The sequence below is a fragment of the Panthera onca genome, chromosome A2 (assembly GCF_046562875.1).
Source record: "Panthera onca isolate mPanOnc1 chromosome A2, mPanOnc1 haplotype 2, whole genome shotgun sequence".
In the NCBI taxonomy this organism is placed as follows: domain Eukaryota; kingdom Metazoa; phylum Chordata; class Mammalia; order Carnivora; family Felidae; genus Panthera; species Panthera onca.
The window spans coordinates 9841076-9857792 of record NC_138340.1 but is presented as its reverse complement, the minus strand read 5'-3'; the positions used below and the strand labels follow the sequence as shown (position 1 = coordinate 9857792).

At 57.8% G+C, this 16717-nt stretch overlaps 1 protein-coding gene across 4 annotated transcripts; it reads right to left on the bottom strand.

Moving 5' to 3' along the window:
- Positions 1 to 36: 36 nt before the first annotated feature.
- Positions 37 to 16658, bottom strand: CC2D1A (coiled-coil and C2 domain containing 1A). 4 transcript variants are annotated; one of them, XM_060630449.3, is made up of 29 exons: positions 16354 to 16658; positions 14651 to 14786; positions 12682 to 12794; positions 12522 to 12587; positions 12104 to 12238; positions 11763 to 12000; positions 8133 to 8257; positions 7778 to 7850; positions 7561 to 7632; positions 7322 to 7452; positions 7171 to 7243; positions 6348 to 6481; positions 5891 to 6005; positions 5637 to 5809; positions 4854 to 4976; positions 4713 to 4771; positions 4505 to 4621; positions 3080 to 3153; positions 2947 to 3005; positions 2771 to 2822; positions 2542 to 2641; positions 2365 to 2455; positions 1913 to 2050; positions 1761 to 1825; positions 1112 to 1175; positions 890 to 1016; positions 730 to 806; positions 602 to 649; positions 37 to 520 (listed from the first exon to the last, which is right to left on the bottom strand). In XM_060630449.3, exons 1-29 carry the CDS (start codon positions 16411 to 16413, stop codon positions 500 to 502), a joined length of 2859 nt encoding a protein of 952 aa, XP_060486432.2. In that variant the 5' UTR covers positions 16414 to 16658; the 3' UTR covers positions 37 to 499. The 4 variants fall into 4 exon arrangements, with proteins under 4 accessions (XP_060486432.2, XP_060486434.2, XP_060486433.2 ...); XM_060630451.3 differs by having other exon boundaries at positions 1761 to 1822; XM_060630450.3 differs by having other exon boundaries at positions 5891 to 6002.
- Between the last annotated feature and the right edge of the window lie 59 nt (positions 16659 to 16717).

Sequence of the window (16717 nt, the reverse complement as noted above, 5' to 3'; positions counted from 1 at the left end):
CTGGCCACGGGGCGGGGGCAAGAAACATCAACAGGACAGAGTGAGCCAGGCGTGGCCCTGGCTGTTTATTCCCTGTGTCAGCCCTGGGGAGCCAGCTGGGCTCTGGCTGACCTCAGTGGCTTCTTTGGGGTGTGGGTGGGCTTCAGGGTTAAGGCTGGGGAGGGATAGGAAGTAAAGTGCTTGCAGGGGCCCTCGGGGCTTGGTCCTAGCTGCCCCCCCCCCCCCCCACCTCTGGGGCAGGCCAGGGGCCGGACACCCCAGGCTGTGCAAATGGGACTCTCCAGGGCCCACCCAGCCAGGCCGGGGCAAGGGGCACAGGCTGGCTGGTGGTGCCATCCTCAGGGCCCCCCGCCAGGAAGGACCCAGCGGAGGACACGTCCATCTGGAGCTGACGGTCTGCTGATTGTCTGCTTGTCTGGCCTCCGGCTGTGGCCTGGTCAGCTCCTCCCGGTGCCAGGGCCTTGGGCACTCTCCAGGGGCCGCCCATCCGGCCGACCCCTCACCTGCGGAGCCGCTGCAGCTAAGGGGGAGACCGCCAGGGTCAGGGAGGGGGTACTCATGGCCACAGCCGTGCCCCACACCCCCCGGCCTGGCTGCTCACCTCACTCTCCACCAGGTTCCGCCTGTAGAGTGCCTCCTTTGCAGCCTCCTGGGGGCCGAGAGGCGGTCAGCGGGCAGCCGCGGGCAGCCCCGGCCCCCCAGCGCCCACCCGGCCCTCGCCTGGCTCACCCTGCTGCCGTCGTTGCCCAGGCGCCGGGCCGCCTCTGTGTAGAACTGCAGCTGACGCTCCAGCTGGGCCGCGTACTCTGAGGGTGGGGAGGGGTGAGGATGGGGGGCTGCTGCCCTGCCCTGCCCCCCCCCCCCCACGCGCCCATCCCCGAGACCCTACCCCTCCGGATGCCCGGGCCCCCCTGCTCCAGCTGTGCCCTCTGCCACTGGCTGCGTTGCATGATGTCCTGGTACTGCTGGGCCACCTCCGGGGGCACCGGCCGCCGCGCCTGCCTCAGGGCCAGGATCTGGGGGGTGCAGAGTGGGGGACTGTGACGGCCCTGCCCGGGGCCTACCGAACCCCCAATCCTGCCCCAGCCAGCCTGTCAAAGCAGGCACCCACCTTCCGCTCCAGACGCTCTTGATCAAAGGCCAGCACGCTGAGGCTGTGCAGGGGCCGGGCCGATCTGTGGAGTTGGGGAGGGATGAAGGGCCGCAAGGACCCCCCAAGCCTGACCTCGTTAATTCTCACAGACGGCACTGGGCGCTGGGGAACGGCAGGAGATAAGCTAGGCCCACCCTGGTGTTGCAGAGCCCACGACCTAGTGGGGCTGAGGGCTCTGCACTCAGGCAACTGCCGTGCCCGGTGGTCAGGGAAGGTTTCCCAGGGAAGAACGCAGCCAAGCTGGGAGCCAGAGGAGTCAGAGCCGGGCAGGGGAGTGGGGAGCAAGTGCTGGGTAGGGGGGCTCACGGCATCATCAGAAGACAGAAAAGCCCAGAGGCCAGTGAAAACGAGGTGTAGATAACCATGAACGAACAGGAGGAAGTGGGGTGGGGCGAGACTACTGGATATATTGATAATGGTCCAATCACAAAAGATCCTAAAAATCAGGCTGAGAAGTGTCAGGACGTTTCAGGAGACGGGGAGCCAGGAGACGTTTTGCAGCAGGGAAGGGATGCACTACAATTCGTGCCTGATGGGAAACTGTCCAGGAGGGGCTGAAACAGGAAGAAGGGACTTCTCTCCAGCATGGCTTGACCCAGCCACCTACCTGTTCCCTGGCTCCCTCGAAGGGGTGGGTACGGGAGGGGCCTTCCCTTTGGGCCCAGCAACCTGCTTCAGTGGACAGAACCAGTCTTGTGATTCCCGGCCCGCTTGAACCAAGCCTCCCTCCCTGGGGTTGCTGATGGGCAGGAGTCTCACTGTGGGCGCGGCTGCTGGCACGGGGTCAATGACCAGCCACCTCTCAGTTGTGGTCTCCAACTGCTGGGCGGTCAGTGGCTCCCGAATCCGGACCATCACCTCCAGCCGCCCCCCGGTGGGCCTGCGACCATCCAGGACCTGGGTGGAAATGAGGGGAGGCTACTGAGAAGCAGGCAGTGGCTGGAGGCCCAGGGCCGGGATCAGAGAGAACCAGGGTAATTTCCAAAATCTGAGCCCCTAGATAGATAGAGCTGAGACACCAATTGGTCAAAATGGAGCAGGGTGCTGGGCATATTTAGGGCTGGGTAGTATGGAGGTCTGGGATCCCTGGGGGAGAAGCTGGGTCAGTAGAAGAGACCCCTAGGAGGCCCAGGTCCTGTAGGGAGCTTTTGAATAACGTTAACAAGTGACACAGCCACACCAAAGCCTGTGGGCAAATGTCCACATCTCACCTCAAGGATCTCCCGGACCTCACACGCGGTCTCCAGGGCGTCCAGCTTCAGCTGGGCTGTGCCCAGCACCCGGTCGGTCTTGAACAGCCCCCTGTGTGCGTGAGGGGGACAGGACGGTTGGCCCAGGGCAGCTCCCCCTCCCCCAGAGTCCGCCCAGCACCTGCACCCCCAGCTCACCCCTTGTGGACCACTTCAAATTTGATGCCTTTGGTCTGGATGGCCCTTCGGAAGCCGCGGTGGCTGCGGTTGATGCAGAGTTTGAACTGCTCCTTGAACTCTACTCAGGGAATGAGGACAGGCCCAGGAGGAAAGAGGGAGGGGTCAGGCTATGGTTTCAGGTTCTCTCTGCACAGGGCTGGGGTGCCTCCCAGCAGCCACGGCCTCCTCCCCCTCCTCCTCCGCTCACCGGGGGAGTCTGTGTTCTTAATCACACTGGTCTTGTCTTTCTGAGCTTCTTCCTAGAGCCAAATCAAATAGGAGGCAGGAAGGCTCAGGGGCTGGGGCCTGCCCTTGGACCCCTGCCGACCCACTCCCGCGGATGAGGCTTGAGCCCATCTTTCCTCTCCTGGGCTCTCTACATACCACGTTGGGATAGGGGAAGTCAAACCGAACAAAGACATCCAGGTCGCTGGGAGACAACCCTGTGGGCAGACAACGGTCAGAGCCGGGCAGTGAGGCAGTCCCGCAGCCCTGACCCCTGCCTGGCGCCCCTCACCTGGGGGCGTGGGCAAGTTGATGCCCTTCACGATGAACAGGAGCATGTCGTTGCTGCTGAGGTCAGGGAAGATCCTTCCGGGAGGGCAGGTGGGGAGACAGAGGCACGTCAGCCCCAACGCCTGCCCGCCTTCTTTTCCCTTTGTGGATCCAGGGAACACACCCCATGCTGGCCTTTGTAGCTATATGGGCTCCTGGGCTCCAGTTTTAGGATCTGGACAGACTGGAATTCTTTGTCCAGATCTGCCAATGGCTTATTTTCGAGACTTTTCTTCAGTCTGGGACCCACTCTGCGCCAGCCAGCGGCTTCACTGCTGGGGGACCTTCCCTTCATTTAACGATACTTCTGGGGGGCGCTTGGGTGGCTCAGTCGGTCAAGAGTCCGATTTCAGGTCATGATCTCAGGGTTCGTGGGTTCGAGCCCCACGTCAGGCTCGGTGCTGATAGCTCAGAGCCTGGAGCCGGCTTCAGATTCTGTGTCTCCCTCGCTCTCTGCCCCTCCCCCGCTCGCACCCTGTCCCTCTCTCTCTCTCTCTTTCAAAAATAAATAAACATCTTAACAAATTTAAAAGAGCAATATTTCTGCAGCCCCTACTATGTGCCTGCTGGTGTCCTCACTGATGGGGATATAGTGAGACAGACCCCATCCCTGTGCTCATGGAGCCCAAGCTAGCTGAGTGAAGAGAAGACCAATGCATATATAAACAGAGAAAACAAAGCAATTCTGCAGAAAATTAAAATAGGGGAAGAGAGTGGAGCATGCTCAGGATGGGCTGTTGTAGACGGGAGTGGTCAAAGAGGGCCTCTCAAGGGAGGCGACATCATAGGTGATTCCGGATGCCAAGAAGGCGCTACTACACGGAGACCTGGGGAAGAGGGTCTGTGCAGAGGAAAGAGCCAGTGCAAAGGCCCTGAGGATGAACATGCTTGGTTTGTCTGAGGGACCAAAAACAGGCCTGTGTGGCAGGAGGCAAGCAACGTGGGGACAGTGGGTGGGGACGAGGTGATGGGGAGCCAGGCTGTGCAGATGTGGGAGAGCCAAGGTAAGGGGTGTGGGGTATCCTAGGTTATTGCAGTGGCTGTGCCTAACCCCATCTGTAAGTGGGGGAAATGATCCCAATTCCCCACGGTGTGGGAAGGCTTAAGAGGAGCAGGACCAACAACAACCACGCTGAGGGCTCGCCCGGGCCTTGGGACAAGGCACATCTCTGCACTCACTCGGTCTTCCCCATTTCTTAATGTGTCACTGGCAACTCCCCAACACCGTCTTTCACTTGCACCTCATGCCTGCCTCAGGACCCTTGCATATACTGTGCTTTCACCGTGCAACCAAACTCTCCCCCAGAGGCAAGTCCTCTGCTGGCTTCTGGGGAGTGCAAGCCCCTCTCCAAAGGGGCATCTGGGCCAAGGGGCATCAGGGCCTTACTTGATGACGCTGAAGGTTCTCTGCTCAAAGCGGGCAGTGGGCGTGGGGAGACCTCGGGCGAATGCCTGCTTCAGAATCTCCATGCTCCGCTTACAGTCCTCTGCCAATTTCTCAAATCTGCCAGCAAGAGAGCCCTGTTCAGGTCCCTGGTCCCAGGGATGGGATGGGGGTACAGACGTCTGGCAGAGGCAGGGACAGGGGTACTCACTTGCTGGTTTCGGCAATGTTGCCCAGGTGGGTGAACTGGTTAGAGTGGTTCAGGCACATCTGAAGAGCAGAAGGCAGTGAGGGGAGGGGTGGGGGGCCACGACCCTGAGGCCTGCTGATCTGGGCCAGGGGCCCACCTCACCTCATGCTGCTGCCTTATGAGCTTGGTGAGTTCACCGTAGCGCCGGGCAGACTCCTGAGACAGACCTGGGCCAGGCCGCTGGACCAGAGAGAAGTCATCTTTGTTGACGGGGGCGGGTGGCACCTAGAGAAGACAAGCCTCATGGGGAGGGGCCTGCTGGTTAGCAACAAACAGACCCACGCATGGAAATGTCACCCCTTCTTGGAGAGGCCTTCCTGGACCACTGCTTTGCCCCAGCCCTGGTCTTTCTTCTTCCCCAAGGAGAAAAGTGGTGCTCAGAGAGAAGTGGATGGTTCCTCCCAAAGTGGCACACAGCCCAGGTACTACATGTCCCAGCATCCCTTGCAGCCGGGCACAGCTATGGGATTCAGCTGCGGCCAGTGGAAGGTGAGAAGTGATGGCATTCCATGTCACTTGCTTTAAATGGAACTGCTTGCCTTGCCCTTTCTTTCTCTCAATGCTTCCCATGGACTGAAGGCAGGAAGGGCATCAGTCCACTCTGACCACGTGGACAAAGATGACCTTCCAAGGTATGACAGAGCAACAAGATGGAAGGAACCTGGGCCCTGGAGGGCTCTGTCTTTTCCAGAGCCCAGACTGCCCCGAGTATTACATGCGAGAAATATATCTGTCTTCTTTCAGCCACTGAGTCGGGGGGGTACTTATCCATTACAGAAGCTTAACCTGGATCCTGACTAATATACTCCAAGTTACGTGGCTGCTAAGTGGCCACAGCCCAACAGGTGGCTGCCTGGGGAGGTCCAGCAGGCCTAGAGGGTTCACCTTGGCGATATCCACAGGCAGCCCATTGCGTGAGGCCTCCAGCATGGGCTCCAGCCCCTTGGCCTGGCGCAGGTGCATTTTGGCACCCTCCACATCATTCTTCTGCTTGGCTCTCAGTGCGGCCTGTAGGAGCTGCTTCTTGCGGCCCTCCAGGAAGGCCAGTTGCTGCTGGGCTGTGGGTACAGGGGTGTCTGTGGATGCGGCCTGGCCCACAGCCAAGCAACAGGCAGCCCAGGAAGGGAGGACATACCTACCTCTGGCGGATGTGCCCTTGGGGGCTGTTTTGGCTGCTGGGGTGGAGCCTGATTGGGGTGCCCTTGAGGGTGGGGCCTTGGGCTGGGCCGTGGGGGCCGGAGGGCTGGTGGGCTGCTGACAGACAGGGAGGGAATCAGAGCTCTCCCAGCGCTCGCAATGGTTCCACTCCCCAAGGGGCTGGGGCCCGAAACTGACAATGGTGACTGTCTTAGTTTCTGTTTCCTCAGCGACGAATGCCCCATATAGTCTCATTCTCACTGAATCTTCGCAGAGACAAAGACAGCCCCTGTACCCACTTTGCAGATGAGGAGGCAGGATCAGAGAGCAAAATAGCTTGCCCATGGCTGCACAGCCAGGAAGTAAGTGGCCAGGCCGGGAGGGAGCCCAGCTCTTCCCAGGCTCTGTCAGGGCTTTGCTGCCACTCCCGTCTCACCCCAAGACCCCAGCCCCTCCCACCTTCTTAGGTTCCTCATCCTCTTCATCCTCTGCGCCTTCATCCTGGTTAGCCAGCTTCATGGCGGTCTCCAAGACCCCCACCAGGCTCTGCTGGGTGGGCTCGGTGGCCTCCAGGCCCTGGATGGGGGGAAAGCCTGGGCGGCCAGTCAGGGCCCAGTCAGGAGGGAGGGACCCATGCCGCGGTGGCGGAGACGTGGGTTCCTCCCCTTCCTAAGGAGCCTCGGGGCTTTGGATGTACTTTGAATCCAGGAAGGAGCTGCTGCTGGTTCTGTGTAGATGCCAGATTATTCCAACCTAATCTCCTGCTGCCTCTCACCTGACCCCGGGCCTTGAACCAGACGCCAACGGGCAAGCAGGGGGTGAGGCGGGCTACCAGGCACAAGAGGCGGTCACAGGCCTGGAGGGATTCCCAGGGGACCAAGGTGTTGAGGAATAATTGCTCTCCCGGGGATGCGCGGGCAGCTCTGAGAACCCAGAGGAGGCCCCGAACCCACTGGGAGGCTGCTGGAAGGCTGAGTAGAGTGTAAGGCCGAGAGGTGGTGCGAAAGGAGGAGTCGAACACAGAAGAAATGGAGGAAATCAGACAGACGATGGTGGGCCGGTGAACAGGCTCTCCAAGTAAAACCCCCCGATTTTTAGCGTCTGCCGATTTCCGTGGTATAAACACTCCTCTTGGGACCCAACTGTAAGGTACTAATTATCTAACAAGTTTGCAGAATTCCCGAACGCGGAGCACACAGCTCCCTGGGCCTGTGCGGTCAGGAGGAACAGCACCTACGGAGGCTCAGAGGCCGGGAGGGGCAGGGGTGGGGGCTGTGCCTACCTGGGGGCACCGGCAGCTCGGCCACATCTACCGTTCGGCCCGCCTTGTGGGCTCGGATGGCATCTTGGTATTGCTGTAGTGGACACGAGATTAGGGCTACCTGGGCAAGGCCCCCGGGCGCTGTCTGACTGCCCACTGGGCCCCCACACACCTTGACGATGCGCTCATGCATGCGAGCCTTCCGCTGGTCCCCTTTGGTCTTGGCCTGGGCCGCGGCCACGTGGTATCGCTCCATCCGCTGCTCCAATGCCTCCAGGAGAGTCCGCGGAGGTGGGGGAACCTCTGGGCCAGACGGGGGCCGAGGGGGAGCAGAGGGGCAGGGTTAAGAGTCTTGGGAGGGAGAGACTTGTCGCCCTGGCCTGCCCACCACACAGGGTTCCAAGAGCCTACCTGGCGTGGAGGGCACCGTGCTGGGAGCCGGAGGCTGCGGTGATGGCGAGGGTGGCTCTGGGGGCAGCTGGTCTGAGGGCAGAGAGGTCCAGTCCAGTGAGGGGCTTGCTCGGGGACCCCCTACCCCACGCCGGTGTGGTCTGAGGGGGTCCCCAGGTGACCAGAGAGGGTGGCAGCACCAAGTCCCGGAGGCCGGGCAGGGTGGTGGGGTCCTCACCAGGGGGAGGTGGCAGGCGGGACAGGTCCACAGGCTCCCCCCGGCTCAGGGCCTCCAAGATGGCATCGAAGCTCTGAGAGAAAGGAGAAGAGGGGAAGAGGCTGCGGTTGGGGGCCAGGACCCTGTGGGGAGCCTCTGTCCATTCCTCTGCAGCATCTTGCTTAAGCCCCTTCCAATACTGACGCCCATTTCACAGGCAGGGTAAACCGGGGCTTTAAGAGATACGGAAAACTACACGTACAGAGTGACTAAGGGTCAGGAGTCAAACTGGGGTCCGTCTGACCACAGCGCTCCTGTTCTTTGCCACCACGCAAAGTCGGAAGCATCGTGTCTTCTCCCACCGGTCTGGACGCACCTTGGCCACACGGAAACGTCTGGCAGCAGTGGCAGTATCTCCCTGCTGCTTGGCGTGGAGGGCGGCCAACTTATATTCGCGCTGGCGGCTCTGCAGCTGGGCCAGGAGGTCAGGGCTGCAGGGACCTGGAAGGGGGAACAGCGTACGAACCGCCTCTGTTTAACCGTCACAACGAAGCCTGTTCCTTAGGCCTGACCTACAGATGTGAGCACCGAGGCTGAGAGGCCATGCCGTCTCCCCAAGATGGTGTGGCGGGGATTCTACCTCGGGACCTGAGAAAGAGACAGAATCCGCAGCAGGCTCCAGGCTCCGAGCTGTCACCACAGAGCCCGACGTGGGGCTTGAACCCTCGAACCGTGAGGTCATAACCTGCACCAAAGTCGGACACTTAACCGACTGAGCCACCCAGGCGGCCCTCATCTTAACTTTAAAAAGTGGCCACAGTTGTCATTCCCAGTGTCGTGCAAATACTGACATTCACAAAACAGAACTATCACATCACTCTTTAAAACTTAATGTACTTTAAGGGCGCCTGGGTGGCTCAGTCAGTTAAGTGTCCGACTTTAGCTCAGGTCATGATCTCACGGTCTGTGGGTTCGAGCCCTGCATCGGGCTCTGTGCTGACAGCTCAGAGCCTGGAGCCTGCTTTGGATTCTGTGTCTCCCTGTCTCTCTCTCTGCCCCTCCCTCACTTGTACTCTCTCTCTCTCTCTTAAAAATAAATAAACGTTAAAAATTTTTTTAACGTTTTTTAATCTAATGTACTTTAACTACCATGGTGATTTGAAACTCACCGGTATTCACTTATTTTTATTTTCTATTTTTTTGCAAGCTCTATGCCAACTGTGGGCCTCGAACTCATGACCCCGAGATCAAGAGTCACACGCTTTACCGAATGAGCTGGTGGTGCCCCTTGTTTTCTTTAATTGCGGCAAAATACACATGAAATTTACCCTCTTAACCCTTTTTAAGTGTACAATTCAGTACATCAAGTACAGTTGACCCTTGAACAATGAGGGTGTCAGGGGCACCAACACCCCCTGCCCCCGCCATGCAGTTGGAAATCTACTTTTGACTCCCCCCAAATTTGACTACTCATAGCTTGTTGTTGACCGCAGGCATCACCAATAAAGACCACCGATCGACACGTTTCGTACGTTATGCGCGTTATATGCTGTTCTTATAATAAACGAAGCTGTAAGAAATGATACCAGGAAAGCCACAAGGAAGAGAGATACAGTGCTGCACTGTGTTTATCAAAGAAACAGGGGGCCTGCTCAGTTTAAAGCTGCCTTTTCTTTTTCTTTTTTTTTTTCATACTGGGTGGGGGGGGGGAGAGAGAGTATGAGTGGGGGAGGGGCAGAGGCAGAGAGAGACACAGAATCCGAAGCAGGCTCAAGGCTCTGAGCCGTCAGCCCAGAGCCCGACGCGGGGCTCGAACTCAAAGACCGTGAGATCGTGACCTGAGCCAATGTCGGACACTCAACCGACTGAGCCACCCAGGCCCCCCTAAATTGCTTTTTTAAACAGTATGCTAGTTACAGTATTAAATTTTTTTTTTTTCAACGTTTATTTATTTTTGGGACAGAGAGAGACAGAGCATGAACGGGGGAGGGGCAGAGAGAGAGGGAGACACAGAATCGGAAACAGGCTCCAGGCTCCGAGCCATCAGCCCAGAGCCCGACGCGGGGCTCGAACTCACGGACCGTGAGATCGTGACCTGGCTAAAGTCGGACACTTAACCGACTGCGCCACCCAGGCGCCCCTAGTTATAGTATTAAATGACACGTTCGATAGGTTTTCAGGAGAAGTATCAGTAAATTTAAGGCAACTGGTGCAATTTTTGACCTAAAAAACAAAGGGCTATTGCACTTACGACCACCGGGATCCACAAATCCTAGAAACGCCTGGCAAGCTGCATGCATCGTACTTTTTCAGACTGACAACTGCACCTACAGCTTTAAGTTCAGGTGTATTTGCCTGAAAAGGCATCCGTGGGTGGAAGCAAAAGAGCGTTGACATTTGATCGGTTTTATCTCCGATCACAGTGAGTCTCTCAGAGTTAAGAAAATGTCCTTCCGGGGGCACCTGAGTGGCTGAGTCAGTTGAGCGTCCATCTGACTCTTGATTTGGGCTCAGCTCATTATCCCAGGGTTGTGAGATCCAGGCCACACTAAGAGCTTAAGATTCTCTCTTTCCCTCTGCCCCTCCCCCGCTTGTGCTCCCTCTTGGGGGGGGGGGGGGGCAGTGAAAACATTCTTCCAGGTTGAATCATTGGTATTATTAGCATAGCACTGAACAAAGCCTAAACATATCAGGCTTTTTGATAAAGAATTTTTATACGCCAAGAGCACAATTTTATCGCACTGGCACCTCTTGCTGACAGGGCTGGGGCTGGGTCCGCCTTCTACCAATTAACTCCCGTTTCCCTGTTCATTGTTTCCCAACTTCCCCTTTTTCTTTTTCAAAGCACCAGGAAACCTGCTTCATACCAACAAATAGACGGGAAGACACGGGGTCCTGTTATCACCATGTTGCGGGCTTCCCTGGACCCTACCCAAGTCGTATGCCAAAACCCCATCGTGAAAAAAGCTTTGGTGATTTTGGCTGAGCATTTCGGGTGACGATTTCCAACAACCTTCCCTGAACTTTGCCAAAACAATAGCTTAGAAACCAGCCGGGCTGTGGAAAGATTTAGACCTGGTGTTTACTTTCTCAACCGGGCCAGCCCAGTTTTAAGTGTCTCTTCGTATGTTTGGGGAGCGTTTGCCCCTGGGGCAGTGCCTGTGTTGATATTCTAGAAGGAACAGAGGCGGGCACTCCTTTCGGGTAGCGGGAGGAAGGCCACCGGAGAGGGAGAGGTTGGGAAGGAAAACCTCCTGCAGGTGAGGGTTTGTTTGGTTTTTTTTAATGTTTATTTTTGAGAGACAGAGAGACAGAGAGACAGAGAGACAGAGACAGAGTGTGAGTGGGGGAGGGTCAGAGAGAGAGGGAGACACAGACTCCAAAGCAGGCTCCAGGCTCCGAGCTGTCAGCACAGAGCCTGACGTGGGGCTTGAACTCATAAGCCCGTAGGTAAGTTTTAGAAGACAGACATGCTGAGGGCTGGGGAATTATCCACTTATAGCTCTTACGCGTTAGCCCTCAAAAGGGACTCCGACGCGTGCTGCAAGGTGACACTAAGTGAAAGAAGCTGGCACCTAAGGACAACTCGTGTGTCGTCCCACTTACGTGAAGTATCCGGGAGACGCAGACTCATAGAGCGTAGATGGCGGCTGTCAGGGGCCGGGGGAGCGGAAACAGGGAGCTAGTGTTTCGCGGGAAGAGAGTTTTTGTTTGATGAAACGGTCTTGGAAACAGAGGAGACCGGTGCACCACATGGTGAACGTGCTACTCAATTGCACACCGAAAAAGGGTTCAAAGGGCCAATGTCATGTTGTATGTATTAAACCACCACACGTACAAAAAACGGCATTCGTGAACTCCAGAGACATGAGGACCTGGGGAGGCGAGGGGCGTTAAGGATATCTGACAGTCAGTGCAGGGCCTGCACCCCCACAGAATGGCCAAGTGCTGAGTAAACCCCACGCCTGCAACATCCCATGTCAGCCCAGCCCTGCCCCCGGCCTACCTGGAGGAAGCTGGGGCTTAGCCAAGCCTATGGATGAGGCCGGGGCAGAGGAAGGCGGGCCTTCTACCGTGACCCTGGGCTCCGGGGCTGGCTGGCTCGTGGTGGAGGCCGGCTGGGAGGGTGCGGGCGTGTGGCTGGGGGTGGCTGCCGGACCCTTCCCCACTGCCACGGGCGGTGGGATGTCCCCTTCGTCGATGGCGTTACCTTTGCGGACCGAGGCCAGCAGGTTTTCAAGTGTCTGAGAGAAGGTGTGAAACGGGTTTCCGAGGAGCCTGACAGCTGGGTGCGGTGGGCCGGCGGTAGGGTGCCAGCGCCCTCCCATCACCCGCCCGCCCGCTCACCTTAAGCCCCCGGTCGTAGCGCCGCATCTTGGCTCCATCTCCAGCTTGCCTAGCGCTTTCGATCGCCCTCTGGTAGAGGGCCAGCCTCTCCTGCAAGGTGGCCTCCACCCCGGGGCTGGGGGCTGCGGCTTTGGGCTGCAGGAGGGACCGGGGCAAGGTCTGGGTGGTGACCCCACTTGGGCTCTCCCCAGGGGCTCCCCTGGGCGAGTGCCTACCACACACAAGGCATGGTGCCCCGGGGGCCAGCTGTCCCCGCCGCCTCCCCCCCCCCACCCCCCAGGTAGAAATCATCATCATTGTTCCGGGTGCAGGGAACTGGGTCTCAGAGGTGCCATGTCACCTGCCCAAGGTAACATGGCTGAGGGGCAAGGGAGGGCCTTGAACCCTGTATTATGGGGAGCAGGTTGTCGGGCTATACCTGAGCCACAGGAGGCTGGGACTCCAAAGACTTCTGCTCCTCCCCAAGGACCACATTTAGTTCTGCCTGCAGGGACACACGGCCATAGGCCAGGCATGAGGGCCTGCTGCACGGGGCAATGACAGCATGGGTGGCCCCCTGCCCTGCCCTGGGTGCTCACCAGCAGGTCGTCGTCAGCCTCCACATCCTCCTCGTCGTCGGTACCTTCCTCCTCATCCGGGTCTCTCATGCACAGGCTCGCCATCTTCTCAATGGCCTCCATGGGCAGGGGACCTGGTGGCAGTGACAGGCCCCAGATGGACTGGGATCCTTCAAGAGTCCCCATGGGGCGCCTGGGTGGCTCAGTCAATTGGGCGGCCGACGTCAGCTCAGGTCATGATCTCGCGATTGGTGGGTTCGAGCCCCACGTCCGGCTCTGTGCTGTCAGCCCAGAGCCTGGAGCCTGCTTCGGATTCTGTGTCTCCCTCTCTCTCTGCCCGCCCCCCCTCATGCTCTGTCTCCCTCTCTCTCTCAAAAATAAATAAACATTAAAAAAAAAAAAAAAAGAGTCCCCAGCCTCCTGTCCCAGTTACCCATGGCCCTAAAGAATAGGGCAGCATGCCCCCCTACTGGCCCTTCCATGGCACCCCACTGCCCTCAGGCCCACCAGGTATGATCCCGCTAATCCTGCCGGCCTCCTCTCATGCTTATCAAGCCGGACTTCCAACCCTGGCTCTGCAGCTTTCTTACTGTGGCGCCCTGGGCAAGTCACGTGACCTCCCTGGGCCTCAGCCTTCCCACCTATTAGACGAGGGCAAGTTTCTCCCTCACACATGCATCGTGAGGACTCAAGGTAAATGAGGTTCTAGAAAAGCACGTCATCAGCACTTTGTCATTCGAATTATTCTCATTATTTGCATTACCTACGTCCTATAAAAGCGCTTTCAACACTGACTTAGCAAGTACTGGACCACTGCCCCTAGAGGAAATACAAGGTTAGGATCCCATGAGCCTCTGGGCATAGTTTCGTCAACCAGCCGATGCATAACCTAGTTCAATGTGTGCCTCTATCTAACTATACCTTTTTAAATACATGTTGTTGGTTTGTTAACGTTGAACTCAAGGCTACTCGTGTCTGAATGAATGAAGCTTATCTGCTAGCGTATTTCCTCCATAAGGCGCATCACAAACTTCTTGCCCTTGAAGACACGAGACATCTCTAAGCGCCACGCTTTAGTGCCATTCTCAACAGCAAAACGTACCACACAAAGAGTACCCACAAAGAGTGCCAAAATGAGCAAAATGCAGCCTTACACAGACTGTGAGAAGGACCCGTGTTTACTTGAAGCCCTGAGACATGAAGGCCGACGGTCATCTTGCTCTCTCTCAGCTGGGACCGCGCAAGGTGAGCGACTCAAACTTTCTGCAGCTCTGTGCACGCCCGCCAGGAATTGCCAAACCTCCCCGACTATTGATTTTGGTGTTACCAATAAAGTTTAGCCCGTTGGTGAATTCACAAATATGGAATCCGTTAATAATGAGAATGCACTGAATTAGCTAACAAGTATAAAGGTTCCGTCTCCCCTTGGAGCTCCAGCCCCAAACCCCACTGCAGTGTTGCTGACCCTGTCGCCTCCCACGGGGCGAGGGGGGAGGGCTTTGCATGCGCTGGGCCCCCCAGCCGCACTTTCTAGCTCTTCTGCTGATCATCCTTATTGTGGGTGTCTCTTGCGGGCACCTGGCCCCAGCTCACAGGTCTCCCCCATCCTTCTGTGCTTCCCTCACCCCAACCTGATCATGGGACAGCGTGTTGGAGGAAATGTGAGACCCTGTGTGAAGTACTTTACACACACGAGAAGATGAACTACTGTGATTAAGGGCAATTATTATTCCCATTTTACAGACGGGGAAAACGAAGTCCACACAGGTGCTGGGACTCATCAGTCACACAGCCAGTAAGCAGCACGACTGGGATTTGAACCCTCACTCTGGGTCCAGAGTTGATCGCTTAACCTCTTAACCCAGGCTGCGGGTTCTAGGAGGGCAGAGACCTTCTCCGTCTCCTTTCCCCCTTCTCCCCAGGGCCCAGGGCTGAGTTCTGCCCACAGCAGGTGCTCAGAGAATGTTCAGGGGTGTGTTGAGAGTCTCACCTTTGCCTTTGAGCTTCTCCAGGACTTGGGGCTGGCCCCCCACCAAGGCCAAGAACTCGGCCTCCAGTTCCTCATTGTTAACTCCGTCCTCGGGGATCATAAGGCCGTCTGGGGAGAGGTCAACCAGCAGGCCCAGCTGAGGGAACAGTAAGGGTCCAGTCAGACCTTGGAATGCACCCCACCTGTCCAGAGGCAACCGGGACAGACCCAGGTTTCCCTCAGGAAGGAAACCCAGGTCTCGGAGGGAAAGCAATTTCCCCAGGGAAGTGCCAGGAGGCTGGAATGGGTTGAGAATGCAACAGGTGTTCCAAGATGGGCCAGGCCCTCTGGCCTAGATCAACCCGGGGCGAAGGGCAGGCAGAGAGACCCTGCTTCCTGCTCCGAGCCCACACCCACAATGTGCTGCTGACTGAGTTCAGTGGGAAAGACAGGCCCTACACCCTGCCCAAAGCTAAGCCACTCGGTACACCTGGGCTTCTCCTTCCAGCATACTCAGCAGAGGGGGCCACGCAGGAAGCCTGGAGTTATCAAGAGCACATAGAAGCCCGGACAACACAGAAACTGAAAGCGGGGTTTTCATTGTGTAACAGACCTGTCTTCCTATCCCGTCCCAGCTAATGACCAATCGTGATGTGATAATATTACACTGAACTACACAAAACGGCCTTTTCTGTCGGTCAGAATGGGCAAACACTGGCTATTATGTATGGCTCCTTTCAACAGTAATAAGTTATGCTTATTGGCTCAGTCAGTTGAGTGTCTGACTTCGGCCCAGGTCATGATCCCGTGCTTTGTGGGTTCGAGTCCCGCGTCGGGCTCTGTGCTGACAGCTCAGAGCCTGGAGCCTGCTTCAGATTCTGTGTCTCCTTCTCTCTATGCCCCTCCCCCACTCTGTCTCTCTGTCTCCCCAAAATAAATAAACATTAAAAAAAATAAGTTATGCTTATTGAGTGTTAGGTTCTAGCACTTTCCATAAACTATTCCAGTGAATTTTCACAACTGTGCTGTGACATAGGGACTCTTAGGGCCTCCATTTTACAGACGAGGAAACAGGTGTAAGAGCTGTGAAGCTGAGTGTCCAACATGCAGAGGCCAGCAGGGAACTCCAGGTTGGCCAGATTCTAATGCCCGGGCACTAAACTATGGCCTGAGCTCCTTCCACCAAAGCTAAGAAAAATCAAACCTTCCAGGTGCCTGGGGCAGAGGAGACGGAAGAGGGAAAAGGACGACCAGACACAGTCCCGTGGGCTCATGGCAGCCGCTCTGGATTTTGCACTTAGCCCTGGCCAAGCTGTTAATCCCTATGACCTTGGGAAGCTGTCTTCACCTCTCTGGGCCTCAGTGTCCTCATCTGTACAGTGGGGATAGAAAGTCTGACTTGGCCTGGCTGATGCGAGGTTCCATTAGTGTCCAAACCAGGAGTACATTAACTATCCTTATCTCAGGTCCGAGGCCTTCCCCTCCCAAACCGGAGAGGCTTCGGCAACAGGTGGCTCTGAGCCCAGGGCGGGGCGCCAAGAGCTGAGGAGCTGGGGAGCCGGGGCCACTAGGCCCCACTTTGGGGGCAGAACCTCATCTGGAAGGCGGGGACCGGGGCTCACCTGGGGGTGGTGATCGGTTCCCCTGGTGGGTGGGGCCCTCCTCTGAACCTGTGATAGGGGTGAGAACGGTTCTCTAGGCGGGGCCGTGGGGTATAGACTCACCTGGCGGGCGGCGGCGGCACCTCGGCCGGGGGGCCCCGGGGGTCCCTTCCTCTTGTGCATCTTCCAGGCAGGATGCCCAGACCACTGGCCACCTCGCCTGGCCTTGCCCTGCCTCCTCCCCTGGGGCCTATCGCCGCGCACGCGCACTTCCTGAGCCCCGCGCCCCTGGTTGGCGCCCCGCGACCGCTGACCCCGCGCCCTCGACCCCGGGGGTGGCCGCCCCACTTCCGCCTCGGCCTCCGCGCCGCGGCACCGGAGCGCAGCCACTGGACTTGCTGGGCCCGCCGCACTGAAACTACAACTCCCGGCAGGCAGTGCGCGGGCACGCGTGCGCACTGCCGGGCGGTGGGCGGGCCGCGGGCCG

What these genes read in the sequence shown, in the direction of transcription:
- CC2D1A (XM_060630449.3), bottom strand. Translation starts at nt 16,413, where the DNA reads ATGCACAAGAGGAAGGGACCCCCGGGGCCCCCCGGCCGAGGTGCCGCC. An exon ending in AACATTGCCGAAACCAGCAA is followed by an intron (nt 4,622 to 4,712) that starts GTGAGTACCCCT and finishes TCTTGCTGGCAG; the next exon opens with ATTTGAGAAATTGGCAGAGG. An exon ending in AAGAGCGTCTGGAGCGGAAG is followed by an intron (nt 1,017 to 1,111) that starts GTGGGTGCCTGC and finishes TGCACCCCCCAG; the next exon opens with ATCCTGGCCCTGAGGCAGGC.